We start from the raw sequence: 18,966 nt of genomic DNA on the forward strand, positions 1-18,966 counted from the left end.
TTTTTTCTGACAGTGTGTATACTGTTAACTTACTTCCATGGCTTGCTCGATCTTATGTAAGAATTGATGACAACCCACTTTCTCCTCTTTTAATTCAAATTGCCTCTATGCTCTGTTCTCGAACCCATCCACTGTATGTTCAGTACCTACGTTCCCACAGCCCTCTTCCTGGTCCCCTGTCCAAAGGGAATGCTGCAGCTGACCGCCTTGCCTCCACAGGAATTCTCCTAGCCTCTGTCTCTAATCCTGCTGACTTTCATTCCCTAACCCATGTTAATCTTAAAGGTCTTCGAGCTCGATTTCCTGATATTCCTCTGCCACAGTTAAAACGTATTCTTGCTACATGTTCCTCCTGTGCAGGTCTAATCAAAACACCTGCTATTCAGACTCTAGGGGTTAATCCTCGAGGTTTAAAAGCCAACGCTCTTTGGCAAATTGATGTTACCCACATACCTAACTTTGGCAAACAAAAATATGTGTTCGTCTCAATTGATACTTTCTCTAAGTTTATGTGGGCTACAGCTCAGACTGGAGAAAACTCAAAAAAGCTTATAAGCCATATGCTCTCCTGTTTTGCTGTAATGGGCTTACCTCTTCAACTTAAAACGGATAATGGACCTGCTTTTACCAGCAAACAATTTAAAGATTTTTGTTCCCTCTGGAACATTACTCATACTACAGGCATTCCGTATAATCCACAGGGACAAGGCATTGTTGAGAGGGCCCATCAAACTCTTAAGGCTCAATTAAATAAAGAAAAAGGGGAAATGTACCCCCCTAATATCCAGCTGGCAAAAGCCTTAACTACATTAAATCTCTTTAATATTTACAAAAACTCCGACCAACCTCCTATAATTCTTCATTGGCAAACACCACCCACCCTCCCAGCTATTAAAGTCAAATGGAAAGACCCACTTGATAAAATTTGGAAAGGACCTGACCCCCTGTTGACTATGGGGAGGGGTTTCGCATGTATTTTTCCACAAAATTACTCCAAGCCTGTTTGGGTTCCTGCCCGCCATGTCCGGCAATACCCATATGATGGTGCTGATATCCCTGAAGAACAAGAAACACTGCAAGAAGACTGGCTGCAAGAGGACTGGCTACAGGATGCACCCCAGGATCCATAATACAGCATGGCAGAATCAAAAAAAAAAAAACAATCTGATTCACAGAACTCTTCCCCCCCCCCCCCGAATGAATGTCTTATGCTATGACTGGCCAGTTGTGTTTTGTGAGTGAGTGAGTGAGTGAAAAAAAAAAATTGAGTGAGTTGAGTGACCAAAATTTTTGTATGACCCATTGTGCTCAGAGTACTCTGAAAGTTAACTGACTTTATATCAAACGGCTGGACGCAGCCATGGTTTCTGGAGACGTCCAGAAACAGTCCAAAAATTGTTCATTCCCCCTTTTGATTTCTTTTTTAAGTCTTGATACCAATATGAAATGTTTAGTCTTAAACTGTGTGAGTAAAGATGGTTCAACTATGACAGTAGTTCTAAATTCACATTTGAAATGATATATCTTATTTACAAGTTTTTCTCCTCCTGTGTGTTATAAACTATATGTTTAATATGCGTGTTTCAAGTTTGGTAAACATTAACTTGACAGTTAAATTGTAACTTCGAAGTTACAGTTTTACGAGAAGAGGTAAAATCAATTCATTTAAGTAACTGAGTGTTTAAGGTAAAACTCTAAATATTCAATTTGACAATTCATCATCTCCTAAGGTAAAATACAAATTCTCTATACAGGACATTTTTGGAGGGCCCCCAAAAATGTCCTGTAAGCTATCTTGTGGAAATTAATCCACAACAAATTTGGCATCAATCTGATATTGTAAATGTACCAAAAAAAAAAATTGTCACTAAAATGTGTTAACTCTAGTAACCTGAGTTTGCTTAAAAACCCAATGTAAAAATAGTTAAGAATCAATATATGTAACTTAAATTCGGTATGAAAACTTTGCTATATAAAGACTGCTACATGAGGTCACATAAGATGACCTTTACATGAAATTATAAAGATACCTAAACCAGTTATAATCATTGAGTTATCAATTGTAGTAAACTTCTAATTTGTTACAAAGTTTTTTCATAAGTAATTGACTACAGCTATGACAAGCCTTCGCATAAAGAAGCATCTGCTCATATAGAATCCCCAGAAATCCATCTTGGACCCCTGACCTCTGACATCACCCACAATTACAGCCATCCCCCGAAACCCATGATGTGACCTGACACGATCTGGAGAACCTGATTCACAGACTCCAAAGGACAAGACTTTCCTACTGCCTTTCTCTCAACCATCGGTGTCTGCTCTTCCTGCTTCTGTTTCGCCCATCATGTTTTGGCGGTTCCAGGTCACTCTCTACAGAGAAGTTCCGGTGGCCGTCCTCCTCCATCAAGATAGAGGTGTGGCATTTATTTCCTGGCCGTTGACATTGGACTGATGCTTCTATAGAACTTGCTGGACACTCCTTTTATACTGCTGGACTTCTTGAAGAATGACTGTAGCAGTTCATAGAACTTACCGCCAGCTGACTCGGGATTTTGCAATACCAGATCACCCCTCTAGCCCCTCAGCTTATCAGGCCCCCACTCCTCCACCCATCAGGCTCACTCTGTCTCTTGCTACTCTTACTTATCCCTCCGTCTTGTGCTAGTTCTTTTTAAAGACACTTACACACTATCATTCTGCTTTCTTCCCAACAGGTTTCCGTTCACCCCTACACTGCTATTCCCCTGACAGAGATGAAGCCTTTTACAGACATTGACCCAGTTATATATGGCCATTAAGTAAGAGGAAGATGTTGGGGAATTGTGAGGATATGGTTGAGCTTGGAAGGGCTTGAGCCTGAGGGGTGTGTCAATCCTGTTAGTCTCTCTCTCCACGGAGAGGTTGAGCAAGGAGGGACAGTAGAACCCCAAAAAAGGTGTGCCTCTTATCAGTCTCCCTGCCTCACAAAGTGCCCCGCACTCCTGATACTATGGCAAAAAGTTAAAAAGAAAGGGGGAGATGTTGGGTAGTTGCCACCTCCCCCTGGCTTCTTCTTATCCATATGCCTATATAGGGATTTACTGATCCAAAGGTTTGGTCTATTTACATAAATCACTTTTACATAAAGCACTCCAGGGCATTGGTGGTTCAGTTATAGGATTCTCGCCTGTTCCGCCCCCTCCTTGTCACACTCTGATTTTCACCAGTCACTTTTCTCTCCACCCTCTCTATATCACATCCTGTTTCCACCCTACTTGGAGAGTATAAAAACAGCTGCTCTTCTGATTAAAGACACTTGGAAATTGCTTTCCGGCTCTGAGAGTTCCAGAGTGTATCTCCTGCGGAAGTTGGTGCAGCACGAGTTCCTGATCCCTCTCCCACACAGCAGCCTAGATCAGCTCCAGTTGAGTTCTCTCCAACCCAGAGAGCACTAGCTCGGGAAGAAGTACCCTCAGGCTATCCCGGCATCGTGGAGCAGGGCACTGGACGCATGATCCCTCCACGCTGCTCGGCCACTGCGAGCAGGGCAGCAGACATGACAGGGCCATGGGGCAGGGCCGCTGCGGCCTATCATGGTCACCACCCCTGGGCACCTAGGCCCATGCCTTCTACAATACTGGCCCGCCTGCCCTCTTGCTATGAATTCTGGAATGATCCCGGACCTCCTGGACCCCCGGGATCCCTGCCGAAACTGGGCACACGAGATCTCCAGCTGCCGGTCCGGTCTGAAGGCAGACAAGCTGGAGTACGCAGAGATTTGTGTAGAGATCACAACCTGCAATTCCTAGAAGTGAAGCTGCGCGGGAAGCCACCTCCAGATGGTGAACCCCCCCCCAACAACTAAGACAGTACATATCTAAATTCGTGTTTGAAATGACATGTCTTCATAACAAAGTTTTCTCTCCTTGTGTATTAATGACCATGTTTATGTGTATGTTTAAAGTTTGGTAAACAGTAACTTTAAGGCTAAATTCTTACTAGTCAAAGTTAAATGAAAAAGGTTTTCAACGTAATTCTCATAAAGATAAAATTAACTTACATTTAAAGTCTGAGGTAAAAATTAGTTAACAAGCAATATATTTTAACTAAGTTGGTCTAAACAAAAGGTTAAATAGACTTGTTGATGTGTAAAACTCTCGATTACCTTCTCTATTAGAAATGGTAGATCGCACAATGCCTATGCTAATTATTCTCATGCCTGAGGTTTCCTTTCCTGACTCCACCTTGAATGGGTGTAACAAAAGGTTAAAAGACGTTGTTGATATGTAAATGTCTCAAATTCCTTCTCTATTAGAAATATGCTAATAACAAGTTTTGTTTCATAGTAAGTAAATTGCAGCCAGCTGCCTTTGGGACTCTAGGCCGTTCCCTGCCCCCATACAAATGCCCGTCAAGAAAGTACGCCCCCCAGAGGCAAGAAATGTTTTTTTTTTAAGCTGATGAAGTTTTGCCCACGGAGGCAAAAAATGGCCGGCCCCCTCAGGCCTTCCCTTGGCAGCACACTGGTTCTTGTTACTTGATTACATGTTTCTCCATGCTTGTGCCAGTTTCTTTTTTTAAAATGCCTGTATGATATATGTTTCTGTTCACCCCACACCCTTGATACTATAGTCATTTAGTTAAAAAGAAAAGGGGGAATTGTTGTATGCTTTACATTGGGTAGTTCTTCCCCGCCAAGAGAATTGGATCAGTCCAGTTAGTTTCGTGGGCCCGCTTGGCCCCGCCCCTAGGAACCCCGCCAGAGTTAGAGAGTTCCACGGTTAGAGAGTTGAAGAGTTGAAGAGTTTCAGAGTTTGAGAGTTCGGGAGTTAGGGGGTTCCTGAGTTCGAGAGTAAGAGAGAGTGCTTGTGCCGCCGCGGGGGCAAAGAGGCAGCAGAGTTCTGTTTGGTGATTAGTTAGTCTTAGTTTATGAATCGTTGTTCTTGAATAAAGAAATACAGCTTCCCTGCCCAGCCGTTGTCTCCACGTCTCTGTTACCCGCCTGTGAAGCTAGCCCGGCCGGCTAGAGGCTGCCGAATTTTAACAACTACCCAGGATTATATGGGGTGCAGAAGGTGGAAGGTCTGGTTTCCACCTGCTGAACAGGAGTGTTGGCAAGGTCTATCCATACTCCAAACCTGTTTCTCTCTTTCCCTGTGGAGCAGAGGTCTGGGGACTCCAGGACACATTGGTGGGGTTGTCTGCCAGGGAAGTCAGGTTGACATCCTGGTAGCATCTGGAACCTGGTGGCTGAAAAAGAGTTAAGATATAAAGCGGAACAAGGGAGTCAGCGGTAGTGCTGCGGGTTAAGCACACGTGGCACAAAGCACAAGGCAGAAAGCACAAGGCAGTGTAAGGATTCCGGTTTGAGCACCCAGCTCCCCACCTGCAACCAGTGAAGCAGGTCTGCAGGTGTCTTTCTCTCCCCCTCTATCTTCCCCACCTCTCTCCATTTCTCTCTGTCCTATCCAACAATGAAGACAAAAATAGTAACCACAGCAATAAAACAAGAGCAACAAAAGGGAATGAATAAATAAATATAACAAATTTAAAAAAGGAGAGCAACAGAAGAAAAAAAAGCAGAAAAATTTTTAAAATTTAATTAATTAATTAATTTAAGAAAGGAGACATTAACAAAATCATTGGATGGGGGGGTACAACTCCACACAGTTCCTGCCACCCAATCTCCAGAACAAATTGTTGACTAATTGTGAACCTAAAGGCAAGAATATTGCAGATGAAGATTTGGGTCTCCATTTTGGAAGAAGGTAATAGGTCTATTTTAGGTGTATTCCAAGGGGCCCATGACTTTACTAGCTTTTGCCTGAGCCTGACATTTAATATGCAGGTGGACCCAAGTTATTATCTGGGGAGATGGTGTCATAGTTGGAAAAAGACTAGAAATCTAGACCAGGGAAGAGAGTAGCTCCCAAATATGAAGAAAGTATATAAATAATGTTAACTGTAAACCCCAATGATTTGATCTGGGACCCATATTCAGCACAGGAGCCTAATACACCTCTGCATAACATGGATGTTTCTATATCACTTCAGATGCTACTCATTTTCTTTTCTAAAAATTTGCTTTAGAAAAATTTTCTTTTCCAATACTTTCTGCATGCCTCTTCTTTTAGAAGCTGGGATGTGAAGGGTAACTCAACATCAAATAACAGCTTCCAAGAAAGATTAGTTTTGATTGTTTATATTCCACTTCCCAGTGATGGAAATTCTGAGTATGGTAGAATAAAAAAAGAAAATGAAATTGTGTCTGTATATCCCACTTAAAGATTTGGACACAGAACTTTCTGGCTCATTAGCCTACGAGGAAATTCATTACCCTGCTTAAAAAAATACCTAGCTGAGAATAGTGAGAGAGGCCAGCAAAATATTGGCTTGCTGGAAAAGTGATGGTGCATTTTTGCATAGAAAAATACATCATGACTTTCCCTACAACCCAAATAGCTCACTTAGTACATGGCTTTGCTATGTGTTCCATGTAGGTTTAAGCCCAACCCCAACTGTATTGCAGAAAGCTTCTCTGCCTCTATATCTCTACCTAGAAAAGTCAGCACAGAAGGATAAAGCTTTGGAAGTGGGGGGGGGGAATTATGCAAAAGAAGAAATGTATTTTTTTTAATCATTTTTATTTATTGGATAGAGACAGCCAGAAATCAAGAGGGTGATAAGAGGGGGAGGGGCAGTGACACCTGCAGCACTGCTTCACCACTTGCAAAGCTTTCCCCTGTAGGTGGGGACGGGGGCTCAGACCCAGGTCCTTGTGCATTGTAATACGTGCGATCAACCAGTTGTGCCACCACCTGGCCACAGAACAAATGTATTTAAGAAGGATGAGGTGCTTCAGAGGGTGCTTGTATATCTGGAGAGTATAGTGGAGAGTTAGTAGGGTTGGCAGTGTACCAAGCTAGTATAAGGGAGCAGAAGAGGAAGTAGGTTGTTTTTATTTGTTATATTTGGCAACTTATCTTAGTGATTAAGGTCAGTGAAAACCATTTACTTTGTAAACCCTTGTAGCATGGTCCCTTGAGTGCTGAAAGGCACTATAAATTCCTAGATGCTTCATAAGTTTGGTTTTACAATTTGACTTACATAATGACTTGAATTATGCAGTTTGGTGATGGGAAATGGTATAAAAGTCTTAAATGTGGGTTGTTGGCAGTACATCAGACTCATGGCTAAGGCACCAGAGATCTTAGGTTCAGTCCCTGGCACCACCATAAATCAGAGCTGAGCAATGAAAAAGAGAAAAAGTCTTAAAGTTAATTAATTAATTATTTATTTTGATTATTTTATTTTTACATCCAGGCTTATAGCTGGGGCTCTGTGCCAACACTACAAATCCACTGCTCCTGGGGGGCCATTTTCTTACATTTTTACTGGATACGACAGAGAGAAATTGAGAGGGGAGGGGAGCTAGAGAGGGAGAAAGATAGTCAGGTGCAGACTTGCTGCACTGCTCATGGACATCCTCCTGCAGATGGGGAGCTCCAACCTGGGTCCTTGCGCATAGTAGTATGTGCACTTAACCGGGTGTGCCACTGTGCAGCTCCCAAAGTTAATTATTTGTATCTGCTAGTTGAATGGGTATAGGTGCTAAGAAGTTATGAGATACATATACATTGATTCTTTCATTAGATCCACCACGCAGGTTGATATTCTGTTTGCAGATTAAGAAACTTGAGATTTAGAAATAAAAATTTTTCCCAGGAGTCAGGCAGTGGCGCAGCAGGTTAAGTGCACGTGGCGCAAAGTGCAAGGACCGGTGGAAGGATGCCTGTTCGAGCCCCTGACTCCCCACCTGCAGGGGAGTCGCTTCACAAGCGGTAAAGTAGGTCTGCAGGTGTCTGTCTTTCTCTCCCCTCTCTGTCTTCCCCTCCTCTCTCTGTTTCTCTCTGTTCTATCCAACAACGACATCAACAACAACACTGTTAAACAAGGGCAACAAAAAGGGAAAATAAATAAAAATAAAAAAATTTTTTGCCCCCAAGTTTGCACAGTGATAGATCTCAAATTAAGTCTGTTTGGCGCTAAATCTATTAACTTATAGCTTTACAATCAGTAACAGCAAATGGAGTACTATTAAGCCTTTGTCTTGTTATACTAGATTTCCCTCCCTAATAAAAAGTGGCCTCCACTTTTACAGAAAAATTGGTTTATAGTCTTGGATTTGACTGGTCAGTTGAGTGTACTTGAATATTTTACCTGAGATCTCTAGACTTCTTTGTTAATGGAATGACAGAGCTGGACCTTGTATTCAAAAAGACTTTCCTGGTGGCCTACTCCTATAATCTTAGACTTTTTAGTTTTTAAACCTAGCTCAATTAATCACTGCCTTAAATATGCCTTCTACATGAAACAAATATTTGCCTATTATTATTGGAAACATACTACTTACCTCTATTATTAAATGATCACGTAAGTAATGACTGTAACCATTAATAACATTCCTTGTGTATCAGGATATATTTTTAGTGTTCTACATGGATTATAATGCTCAACAGCGCTATAAGGTGGACTGTAAAGTTCCCATTTTATGGAGTTCAGGAGGTCTTGACTTGTCCAAGGTCAAGCTAGAAAATGAAGAAGTCAAAATTCCACCTCTAGTGTTTTCCAGCCAAACCCTTATATGTTTGATCGTATATTAGTGAGGTTGCATGCATTTTAGGTCTTTAGTCTTAAAGATCATGGGCATTGTTTTTCAGCTAGTTTTGTTTAAAATACACTGCTAGTTCCTCCTGTCTTAGTGTACTGCTTACTTTTTCACACAGTTTTACCATGCCATGGGGGACAGCAGAATTGGGAAGACATCATTACTTTCTGCTAAATACCTTTTCAGAGTTTACAATCAAAAGCACCAGATTTGAAGGCCCAGGCTTTGTGCCTCCGTGGCTATCTGCTTCCGCTTCTGCCTCTGAAGAATTTGTTCTTTACGGGGGAAACTACGTTTCCCAGTGTGCCGTGCGGCCGAGAGCGCGGGCTCGACCCAGCCTTCCTTCCTGCTCGCCAATCATCCGGTCGCAGTGTGATGATGCAACCGCGTCGGGCGCTGACGAGTGACGGCGTTCTGGCTCGCGACCGCGGCGGCCTTAGCAGCGGCAATAGGCGCAACAGCGGCGGCCACTGCAGGGACGACGACGACGGCGACGGCGACGGCGGCGGCGGCGGGGCGGGCTGTGTGCGCAGAGGGGAGGGGTAGGCGGGCGGCGCCGGCGGCTTCAACTGCGGCAGCTATTGCTAGGGCGACTGAAGAAGAATCTTCATCAGCCGGCGGTGGTCGAGCAAGGCCTAAGCAGCGCTGCGAGCCACTCTCAAGGTCCTCAGCGAGGAATCTCCATAGAGACCGTGACAAACACAGAGGCGGGGGTCCCGGTGAGATTGCCAGACCGGAGCCGGCTCCACGGCCTCTGCTGTCGCCACCCGCTCCCCTGCCGCCAGCGCGCATTCTGTGCTGCTCTCCACCTCGCGGAGCCTGGTGTGCTTGTGCCCTACTGTGTGGTCAGCGCGGGAGGACTTTCGGGCTGGGGCCGGGCGGGGGCGGGCTCTAAGGCCGCCGCCTCTGCCTCTCCCGCCCCCTTGCCCGCCCCGGAGCGGGAAGCTGCGGAGGCTCCGCCATGGCCTCCGGAGCCGGAGGAATAGGAGGGGGCGGCGGCGGCAAGATTCGGACGCGGCGTTGCCACCAGGGGCCAATTAAACCTTACCAGCAGGGGCGACCCCAGCACCAGGTAGGTACGGGACCCCGCGCTGCGGCGCTCGGCGGGTCGGGACCGGCGGCCAGGGGCCGCGCTGCCCCACGTGGAGCGGCGGCTCGGCGGGGCCGGGGGGGGGGGGGGGCTGAGGCCGCGGGGGTGGCGACGGGAAGTGCGCCGAGACAGGCGGGTCTTTGCGGCGCACATGTGCGCTGCGGCCGGGCCGCCGGGACCAGGGGCTTCCCCCGAACCCGCGCGGGGCGGGAACCGACATTTCTAGGCCCACGGTGTTCAAGTTTCCTTATTTTTTATTATTTTTTTTTTGGCGGGGTTTGAGGGCGTTACTCATGTATTCTCGAGGGAGAAAGGAAAATACGTGGCTGGAAGCCCCATGCTTTTTTTTTAAATTTTTTTTTTTAAGGCTCCCGCGTTTCGATTTGTGTGGGGGAGGGGGTGGCCGGGAGAAATTTGCCTCTGGGGCTCCCGGGGTGGGGGTGGGGCGCTGTTCTGCAGAACGTGGAATAATTTAGTCTCAGCCTACTAATTCTCCATCTCCTCTTATCTGAGAGCACTGGTTTGGATTATTTTTCTCCTCCTTTTTCTTTTTCTTATTTTTTTTAAACCGGATTATGTACCTCCTATGGCAGTAGGGCATTTTGAACTGTCCTTCACTCTCAAGTCTTATCCATCACTTCTGAGAGCTATAAGCCTCATTCCTCTCCTATTTATTTATTTGCTTTTTTGATCTTAGAATTGATCATCGTGCACAGTTGACTGGGACTTCCAATTCTGGTCTCACGCACAAACTATTTTTATTCAGTTTTATTTATTTAGAGGTTTGGGTGCTTTTGACACTCAAAACACTCGTCTTAGATTTTAACCGCGTATTGTCGGCATGTTAAAATTAGGAAAGGGAGGCTACCCTAACTGCAAATGAAAATTTTGATTCTGGGACACTTTTCACTTTTTAAAATTCCACGTGTTTGATAGGGGGGGGATTAAACAGCAAAATGTTAAAAACTAGTTTAACAAAGGTCTGTTTTAAGTCTTTCCAATGAGGCTTGGGAGATGGCTCACAGAGTGCTGAACTTGCTGGCCTTGGATGCAAGAGGGCCGGCATTTCATATGCCTGCTGTCTCCTCAAATAAATAGATAAACCTTAAAAAAGTGTCAGTGATATTAAAGTAGGAGGTGTTTCTTAAACTTGTTTAAAAACAAATGCTTGTATAGCAAGTGTCTTGTTAACTAACAGTGTTAAAGGTAGATTCTGAAATTGCTTTATTCTAGATGGTGAATATTGAGCTCTTTAAGATGTTCTTTGGTGGGAGTATTAAATTATCATTTAAAACCAGAGTTTGATGAGATTAGAGGGGATTCTCCCCCCACCCCCTATCACCAGGGCTTCACCACTCCAACCAAGCTAACTTCCAGATGGACGCTACAGCACTTAAACGTTCTTAATTGCAGTGAGTGGGGACTGGGCTCCTACCAGGGTTGTGCTTATGACAAAGTGCAGTATTTCTTACCGATCCTAAGGGGAAATTTTTAAAATTTTGTAATAAGGTTTACAATATTTACTGACTTTATTGACTGTTAGAAGTCTTGGCATTACAATTACTGCTCATCAGTTTTTGCCTGGTTTTCAGAGTTGGGCTGAACAGGCATACTTACAGGCAGTTTTAACATTCCAATTTAGGAGTCTTCCCAGTGGCGCACCTGGTTGGGCACATACGTGACAGAGCGCAAGGTCTGGGATCCCGGTTCCCCTCTGCAAGGGGAAGCTTCATAAGTAGTGAAGCAGTGTTTCAGATGTCTCTGTCTCTCTATCTCCCCCATTCCTCTCGGTTTCTCTATTTCTATCCAAGATAAATAAAATAAATAAACATAAGTAAAAGATTCAAATTCATGTCACGAACCTAGCCATTTAACCTGTTCCTTTTGAAGAATGAAAGTTAGGAACCTGTACTTTGTATTAATATTTCCCGAGTAAATGAGTGTTTTCTTTAGATCTCCTTAAGAAAGTTACTACATTAAAAAAAAGAATTGTTTCAAATACAAATGATTAGTGCTAATTTATTTTAGGTGACAAAGATAAATTCTCAGTTTTTTTTATATGTACTTAGATGAAAAGTTAATTTTGAAGAGATCATGCCATAAGTAACACTTATAATCCAAACTGTTTAGAGCTGATGGTGTTTCAGGTAGTGTAGTTTTTAATTTTTTTATTCCATATTTGAAGTACTTTCTTTCCCAGATGCTTAATTGAAAAAATACACGTTTAGACTTTCTTTAAGCAGAGCACTGCACAGCTTTGGCTTATGGTGCTGTAGATTTAATTTGGGACTTTAGGGCAGCTGCAGGCATGGAGTCTTTTCCATAACCACTGTATTAATACTACCCCCCCCCATGCTTAACTTTTGCATTGGGTTTAAAAATTCTTGGGTTTCTTGATTAGCACTGTAGATGTTACTTTTCTGTGGTAGTTTCTGCTAATGTGTACTAGCTACAATCCTATATTTAAAAGAATATTCACGTTTATCAGGTTTTTTTAAAATCTTAAAAGAAGAACTTTAATTTTTGTTGGAGTCTTTTTAGCCATGCGTCAATAGATTACCTGCTATCATCTATCCTAGGCTGTCACCTCTGTTTTGCATCTACTGCTGAGTCATCATGAATAGCAAGGAACTTCATGACATAGCATGTTCTGCACTAAGTGGTCTAGTTAAGTTTCTGGGCAAAAGTGCAGGTGTGTTTTTGTGTGGGGTGTACAGTGTGTGTGTGTGTGTGTGTACGTACACATACTAGAGACTGGAGTAAGAGTGAGAGGTCTGGCATTGTTAGTGAATGTCTGCTTGTAAGACCAACTGACTACTACTGTCACTGAGTACCTTTTCAACTGACTTATAATTTCTCATTTTGATGTTTTGTTTTTCTTTCTGTGCTGAGGTATAATTGAAGTTTGCAATTTTACCTTTTAACTTAATTTAAATAATTTTTTAAAATACTGTTTTGCTTGAATTTGTGGAGACAAAACCATTGTCTTACTCAGTTAACTGAAGGAATAGTGACTTAAAAATTAGTAGCAAAAATGAAGATCAGTCCTTAATAATGAAGTCATTTTCTTCCTTTTTTTAAAATTTCTTTATTGGGGAATTAATGTTCTACATTCACCAGTAAATACAGTAGTTTGTAAAGTCATTTTCATTTGTCCCTAACATCTCTTCTCTGCCCTTTAAGGTAGAGTTGCGTTTAGGAAATGGTGTCCTTTTTTTTCTAGCTAGGAGTTAAGTATAGATCACTAAAGAGGATGTGGTTAGTTCTTGTTGCCTGTTTGGTGTCCTTATTTGTTTGTTTACTTTGAATAGAGACATTAATGAGAGGAGAGGGGACTTGGAGTAGGGGGAGAGGGAGGGAGGGAGAAAGAGACAGAGACAGACACCTACAGTTCTGCTTCACTGCTTGTGGAGCTTCCCCCTGCAGATGAAGGAGCAGAGACTTGAACTCCAGTCCTGGTGTTGGTGTACTGTAACATTGGCTCTAGTAAGTGTACCACCTCCTGACCCCAGTGTACTTCTCATTTTCCATTTTATGAAAATTGAATGGTCCAGAAAGTAACTCTGGAGAGGTCCAACTATTTTTCTTTCTTTTTTTAATGTTTATGTATTTCCTTTTATTGCCCTTGTTTTATTGTAGTTATTATTGATGTCGTTTGATAGGACAGAGAGAAATGGAGAGAGGAGGGGAAGACAGAGAGGGGGAGAGAAAGATAAACATCTGCAGACCTGCTTCACTGCTTGTGAGGTGACTCTCCTGCAGGGAGCCAGGGGTTCAAACCAGGATCCTTACACCGGTCTCCCACGTGCGCTTAACCTACTGCGCTGCCGCCCGACTCCCCCAGCTATTTTTCTTAATAGCTGCCTCACAAAATTTGAGCCTATGGGCCTTGCTTCTGGAAGAACTTTACTGCCACCTCCTGGTGAGAGGAGACAGCTTAATTTTGCTCCTTTCTTGATGGGTCAATATTTTGACTTTTAGTTTGGAGTATTATATCTGCCGAAGATGTAATTTTTCTTACAAGTCAGTTCTTGTATCTAGCTATGTAAGAGGGAGAGGAGAGTCACCCTTTTATTCAGGACCCTAGATCAGGAGTCAGCAAAATGTAAGGGGCAACAGTACTAAACTTTTTTTTTAACTTAACAAAAATTTTATGTCATAAATAACAAAGAATTTTATTTATTTTTAGCAGAGCACTGCTTAGCTCTGGCTTGTTGTGGTGCTGGGAATTGAACCTGGGGCTTTGAAGTCTCAGGCATGAGAGTCTTTTTTTACATTTACATAACCATTACTCTATCACCCCCAGCAAAATCCTTTTTTTTTTTAAATTTCTAAAAAGTTCCTGGGGAGTTAGTTATCTTTTATAAAGAGAAACAGGGTTGCAGGTGTAACTCTCTGCTTCTATGTCTACCACTCCCCTTTCAATTTCTCATTGTCCTATCAAGTAAAAGGGAGAAAGGGGGGTGTGGCAGTCACCAGGAGCTGTGGATTTGTCATGCAGTAACAGGCCCAGTGAGGCAGTGATGCAGTTGTCTCTCTCCCTATCCCCCCCCACTCTGCTTTCTGTATAAACAAATAAATATTTAAAAAAATCTTAAAAATAGTTCACTTGCTTTGCCATGCACATGACCCGGATTTGAGCTTGAACCCCACCTTAATAGAAGAAGCTTCCTTCACTGCTGTGATATAATTTGAGTACTGTTTAGTAGAAGATACTGTGAAGAGTTCAATAGAAATGAAGTCAAGGAAACAAGTAAAAATAAAGAACTTTAGGGCTCTGGTGGTGGTACATCTGGTTAAGCAACTTATTACCATGAGAAAGGGCCTGGCTTCAAGCCCTTGCTCCCCACCTATAGTGGTGAAGCAGGCCTGCAGGTATCTTTCTTTCCTAGGATATAAAACTTTGTTTCTGGCATATTAAATATCATTTTTCAAAATATTTTAGTGTTTATTTGTGTATTGTATAGAGACAGAAATTGAGTGGTCTGGGAGGTAGTGTAGTGGATAAGGCACTGGACTCTCAAGCATGAGGTCCCAAGTTTAATCCCCGGCAGCATATGTGCCAGAGTGATGTCTGGTTCATATTCTCCCTCTTTGTCTCTGTGTACCTTCGTGAATAAATAAAATCATTGAGGAAGAAAATAAAGACAGAAATTGATAGAGAAGTGGGAGCTAGGGAGAAAAACATATGTAGCACTGCTTCACTACTCATGCAGCTTCCTCCCTGCAGATAGGGTCTAAGTGCTTGGGCCTGGCTCCTTGCACATTGTGTGCTATGTGTGCTCTACCAGGCACACCACCACCTGAATCCTTAAATAACTGTTATGCTGAGAGAAAGCTTGGGTGTAACTTTGGAGTAATGTGAGAACTCCCAGTACATGTGCCTTCTTTATTCCATACTTGGGATAAAGAAGATATATACATGATAGTGAAGGTGAATCTAATAAATGAACAAATTCAAAATTTTTATATTAATTAGATTAGACAAAAAACCAGAATAGCCCATCAGCACTGTTCTACTAGGAATCCAACAAGAAACAGTTTGCTCCAGCTGGTATAACTGAAATATCTTTTTTTTTCTTACATCTTTTTTTTTTTAAAGAATTTATTTATTCATGAGAAAAATAGGAAAGAACCAGACATCACACTCTGATACATGTGCTGCCAGGGATTGAACTCAAGACCTTATGGTTGAGAATCCAATGCTTTATCCACTGTGCCACGTCCTGAACCACAACTGAAATATCTTTAAGACTCTATCTAGTAGAGATATACTGTAGGTTAAAAGAATAAATGCTGGACCAAATTTGGGGGACTAGTACCATCCCTAGAATTAGAAAAAAGCAGGGGAAATGGAGTAATTGGAGTGGAGTAGGAGACACAGTTTTAAGATGGGAAACTTAAGAAGGAAGCTCTGAAAAAGTTTTACCTTTTCATCTCTTTTTATTAGTGATTCAGTGATTGACAATATTGTGGGGGTAAGGGGTATACTTAGATGCAATTCCCACCGCCAGAGTTTCATTTCCTATCTCCTCCATTGGAAGCTTCCCTATGCTATTCCTCTGGGGATATGGACCAAAGATCTTTATGGGGAGCAGAAGGTGGGAGTTCTGGCTTCTGTAATTGCTACTTCACTGGACATGGGCATTGACAGGTCAGTCCATATCCCCAGCCTGTTGTTTTTGTCTTTGCCTAGTGGGGCAGGACTCTGGAGAGGTGAGGTTCCAGGACACAGTGGTGAGGTTGTCTACCTAGGGAAGTCAGGTTGGTGTCATGGTAGCTATCTGCAACTTGCTGTCTGAAAAAGCGTTAAGTTATAAAGCAGAACAAATTGCTTAATTAGGAACCTAAAGGCAAGAGTAGGGCAGATGAGATTTGTGGTCTTTATGTTGAAAGAAGCTAGGAAGTCTCTTTTAGGTATATTCCAAGGGACCCATGACTACTGATTTTTGCCTCAGACCAACAGCTAACATGCAGGTGTGCTTAAAAAAAAAGTATTGTCTGGGAATAGGACAAGAAAGCTGGATCAGGGCAGAAAGTAGCTCCCCAATATGGGAAAACTATATAAATACTATTAACTGTAAACCCCATTGATCTGACCTAGGGCCCATGTCTTTTCATCCCCTTTGCATCCCTGTAGGTCTGAGCTCACTTTGCATGGTTTTAGCAAGGAACATTCTAGGCTGCACTCATTTCAGGACCAGTCTTCCTTGAGTAGTAGAGTATGTTGACCCAGCCTCCCTTTGGAGATTGGGGTAGTTTTTACCATTGTTGTTCTGCATTGAGAGCAAGGTCCTATAGAGGCCCACAAGAGGGTTTATGATGTTGTTCCTGATGGAGATGGCCAATGATGGTGGAGAGAGGGATCTGTTTAGAGGTCTAGGCCCATCATACCTATGTGGTAATCCCAGGATTCCGTAACTAGAGCCCTGGATGATGGAGTGGCCTGGTGGTGACCAGAAGTGTGGTCTCTTGCCCATGTGCAGCTTTTGTAGTCCTTTATCTGACAAGGTTAGCCTTAGAGTGGTTGAGGGAAGTGAAACAGGAAATAGGTGAGGAGGGTATCAAGGTCTAAGTAGAAACTATTAATTAAGTACTTTATGGTATCTTTTTTTTTTGCCTTACATTATGCCTTTTTTTTTTTTAAAATATTTATTTTATTTATTTATTTATTCCCTTTTGTTGCCCTTGTTGTTTTATCATTGTAGTTATTATTGTTGTTGTCGTTGTTGGATAGGACAGAGAGAAATGGAGAGAGGAGGGGAAGACAGAGAGGAGGAGAGAAAGATAGACACCTGCAGACCTGCTTCACCGCCTGTGAAGCGACTCCCCTGCAGGTGGGGAGCCGGGGTTCAAACCGGGATCCTTCTGCCGGTTCTTGTGCTTTGCGCCACCTGCGCTTAACCCGCTGCGCTACAGCCCGACTCCCCTACATTATGCCTTTTATTTATTTTTTATTTTTTCTTTTTATTTAATTTTTTATTTATAAAGAGGAAATGTAAGAGGGGTACAACTTCACACAGTTCCCACCACCAGAACTCTGTATCCCATACCCTCCCCTGATAGCTTTTGATCTTTAACCCTCTGGGAGTATGGACCCAAGGTAATTGTGGGATGCAGAAGGTTGAAGGTCTGGCTTCTGTAATTGCTTCCTTGCTGAACATGGGCATTGACAGGTCAGTCCATATTCCCAGCCTTTCTTTCTCTTTCCCTAGTGAGGAAGGACTCTGGGGAGGTGGAGCTCCAGGATACATTGGTGGGGTTGTCTGTCCAGGCAAGTCTGGTCAGCATCATGCTAGCATCTGGAACCTGGTGGTTGAAAAGAGAGTTAACACAGCCGATCTTGGATGGACCTTGAAAAAAATCATGTTGAGTGAAATAAGTCAGAAACAGAAGGATGAATATGGGATGATCTCACTCTCAGGCCGAAGTTGAAAAACAAGATTAGAAAAGAAAACACAAGTTGAACCTGAAATGGAATTGGAGTATTACACCAAAGTAAAAGACTCTGGGGTGGGTGGGTGGGTGGGGAGAATACAGGTCCATGAAAGATGATGAATGACATAGTGGGGGTTGTATTGTTAAATGGGAATCTGGGGAATGTTATGCATGTACAAACTATTGTATTTACTGTTGAATGTAAAGCATTAATTCCCCAATAAAGAAATAAATTATAAAAAAATAAAAATAAATAAAACAAACAAATAAAAAAAAAGAGAGTTAACATACAAAGCCAAACAAATTGTTGACCAATTATGGGCCTAATGGCTGGAATAGTGCAGATGAAGAGTTGGGGGGGTCCTCCATTTTGTAGATAAGTAGTAGGCATATTTTAGTTATATTCCAAAGGGCATATGGCTATACTAGTTTTTTTTCTGCCTGAGCGTGAAATCTGCTATGTAGGTGGATCCTAATTGTTGTTTGGGGAGGTGGTGTCATGGCTGGCAGAAGGACCAGAAAGCTGGATCAGGGAAGAGAATAGCTCCCAAATATGGGAAAAGTGCGTAAATATTGTTGATTGTAAACCCCATTGATTTGATGTGATCTGGGGCCCATATTCAGCTTAGGAGCCTATGTGACCTCAGCATCCCTGTAGATCTGAGCTCAGATTCTGTCGTCATCAGTAGGAACGTTCCAAGCTGCCCCTATATCAGGACCCATCTTCCTCTTTACTATTGCTGATCCAAGTTGAGGGCAAGGTCCTGTGGGGGGCCCACAAAGGAGTCTATTGTGTTGTTCCTGCTAGGAATGATCTGTAACAATGGAGAGAGGGATTTATTCGAGGTCTAGGCCCATCATGTCTGTTTGGGAATCTCAGGACTCCCCATTAGGGCCCCAGCTGATGGGGTGGCGTGATAGTGACTAAAGAGTCATGGTTGAAGTATGCCAGTCTCTTGCCCTTATTCAGCTTTTGCAGTCCTTGCTTTGATAAGGTTAGCTTTGGAGTGAGTGAGAGAATTGTATGTAATAGGAAGTAGGTGAGTCTAAGTAGACACTATTTCATTATGAACTTTATACTGACTCACTATAGACCTAAAGGCTGGAATAGTGCAGATGAAGAGTTGGGGGGTACTTACTGCAGACTATTGTGTATTTTTGCTTTCAGATATATATTTTGCCCTAATTTATGGTTACATGTGAGCATATACTCTATCCCATGGGACCTTGTCTATATCTTGGTTTTGGGATTTTGTTAGCAAGTGAACTTCCTGGAATGGAATTAGAGAAT

At 42.8% G+C, this 18,966-nt stretch overlaps 1 protein-coding gene across 2 annotated transcripts in view; it reads left to right on the forward strand.

Annotated features, from left to right (window-relative positions):
- Positions 1 to 9,586: 9,586 nt before the first annotated feature.
- The window catches only part of NUP153 (nucleoporin 153), a 60,897-nt gene continuing 51,517 nt past the window's right edge, over positions 9,587 to 18,966 (forward strand). For both annotated transcript variants that reach the window (XM_060189323.1, XM_060189325.1), the window contains exon 1: positions 9,587 to 9,719. In XM_060189323.1, coding sequence (XP_060045306.1) covers positions 9,609 to 9,719 — 111 coding nt within the window. In that variant the 5' untranslated portion in view covers positions 9,587 to 9,608. The remainder of the gene's footprint in view (positions 9,720 to 18,966) is intronic.

The sequence above is a fragment of the Erinaceus europaeus genome, chromosome 4 (assembly GCF_950295315.1).
Source record: "Erinaceus europaeus chromosome 4, mEriEur2.1, whole genome shotgun sequence".
Taxonomy (NCBI): domain Eukaryota; kingdom Metazoa; phylum Chordata; class Mammalia; order Eulipotyphla; family Erinaceidae; genus Erinaceus; species Erinaceus europaeus.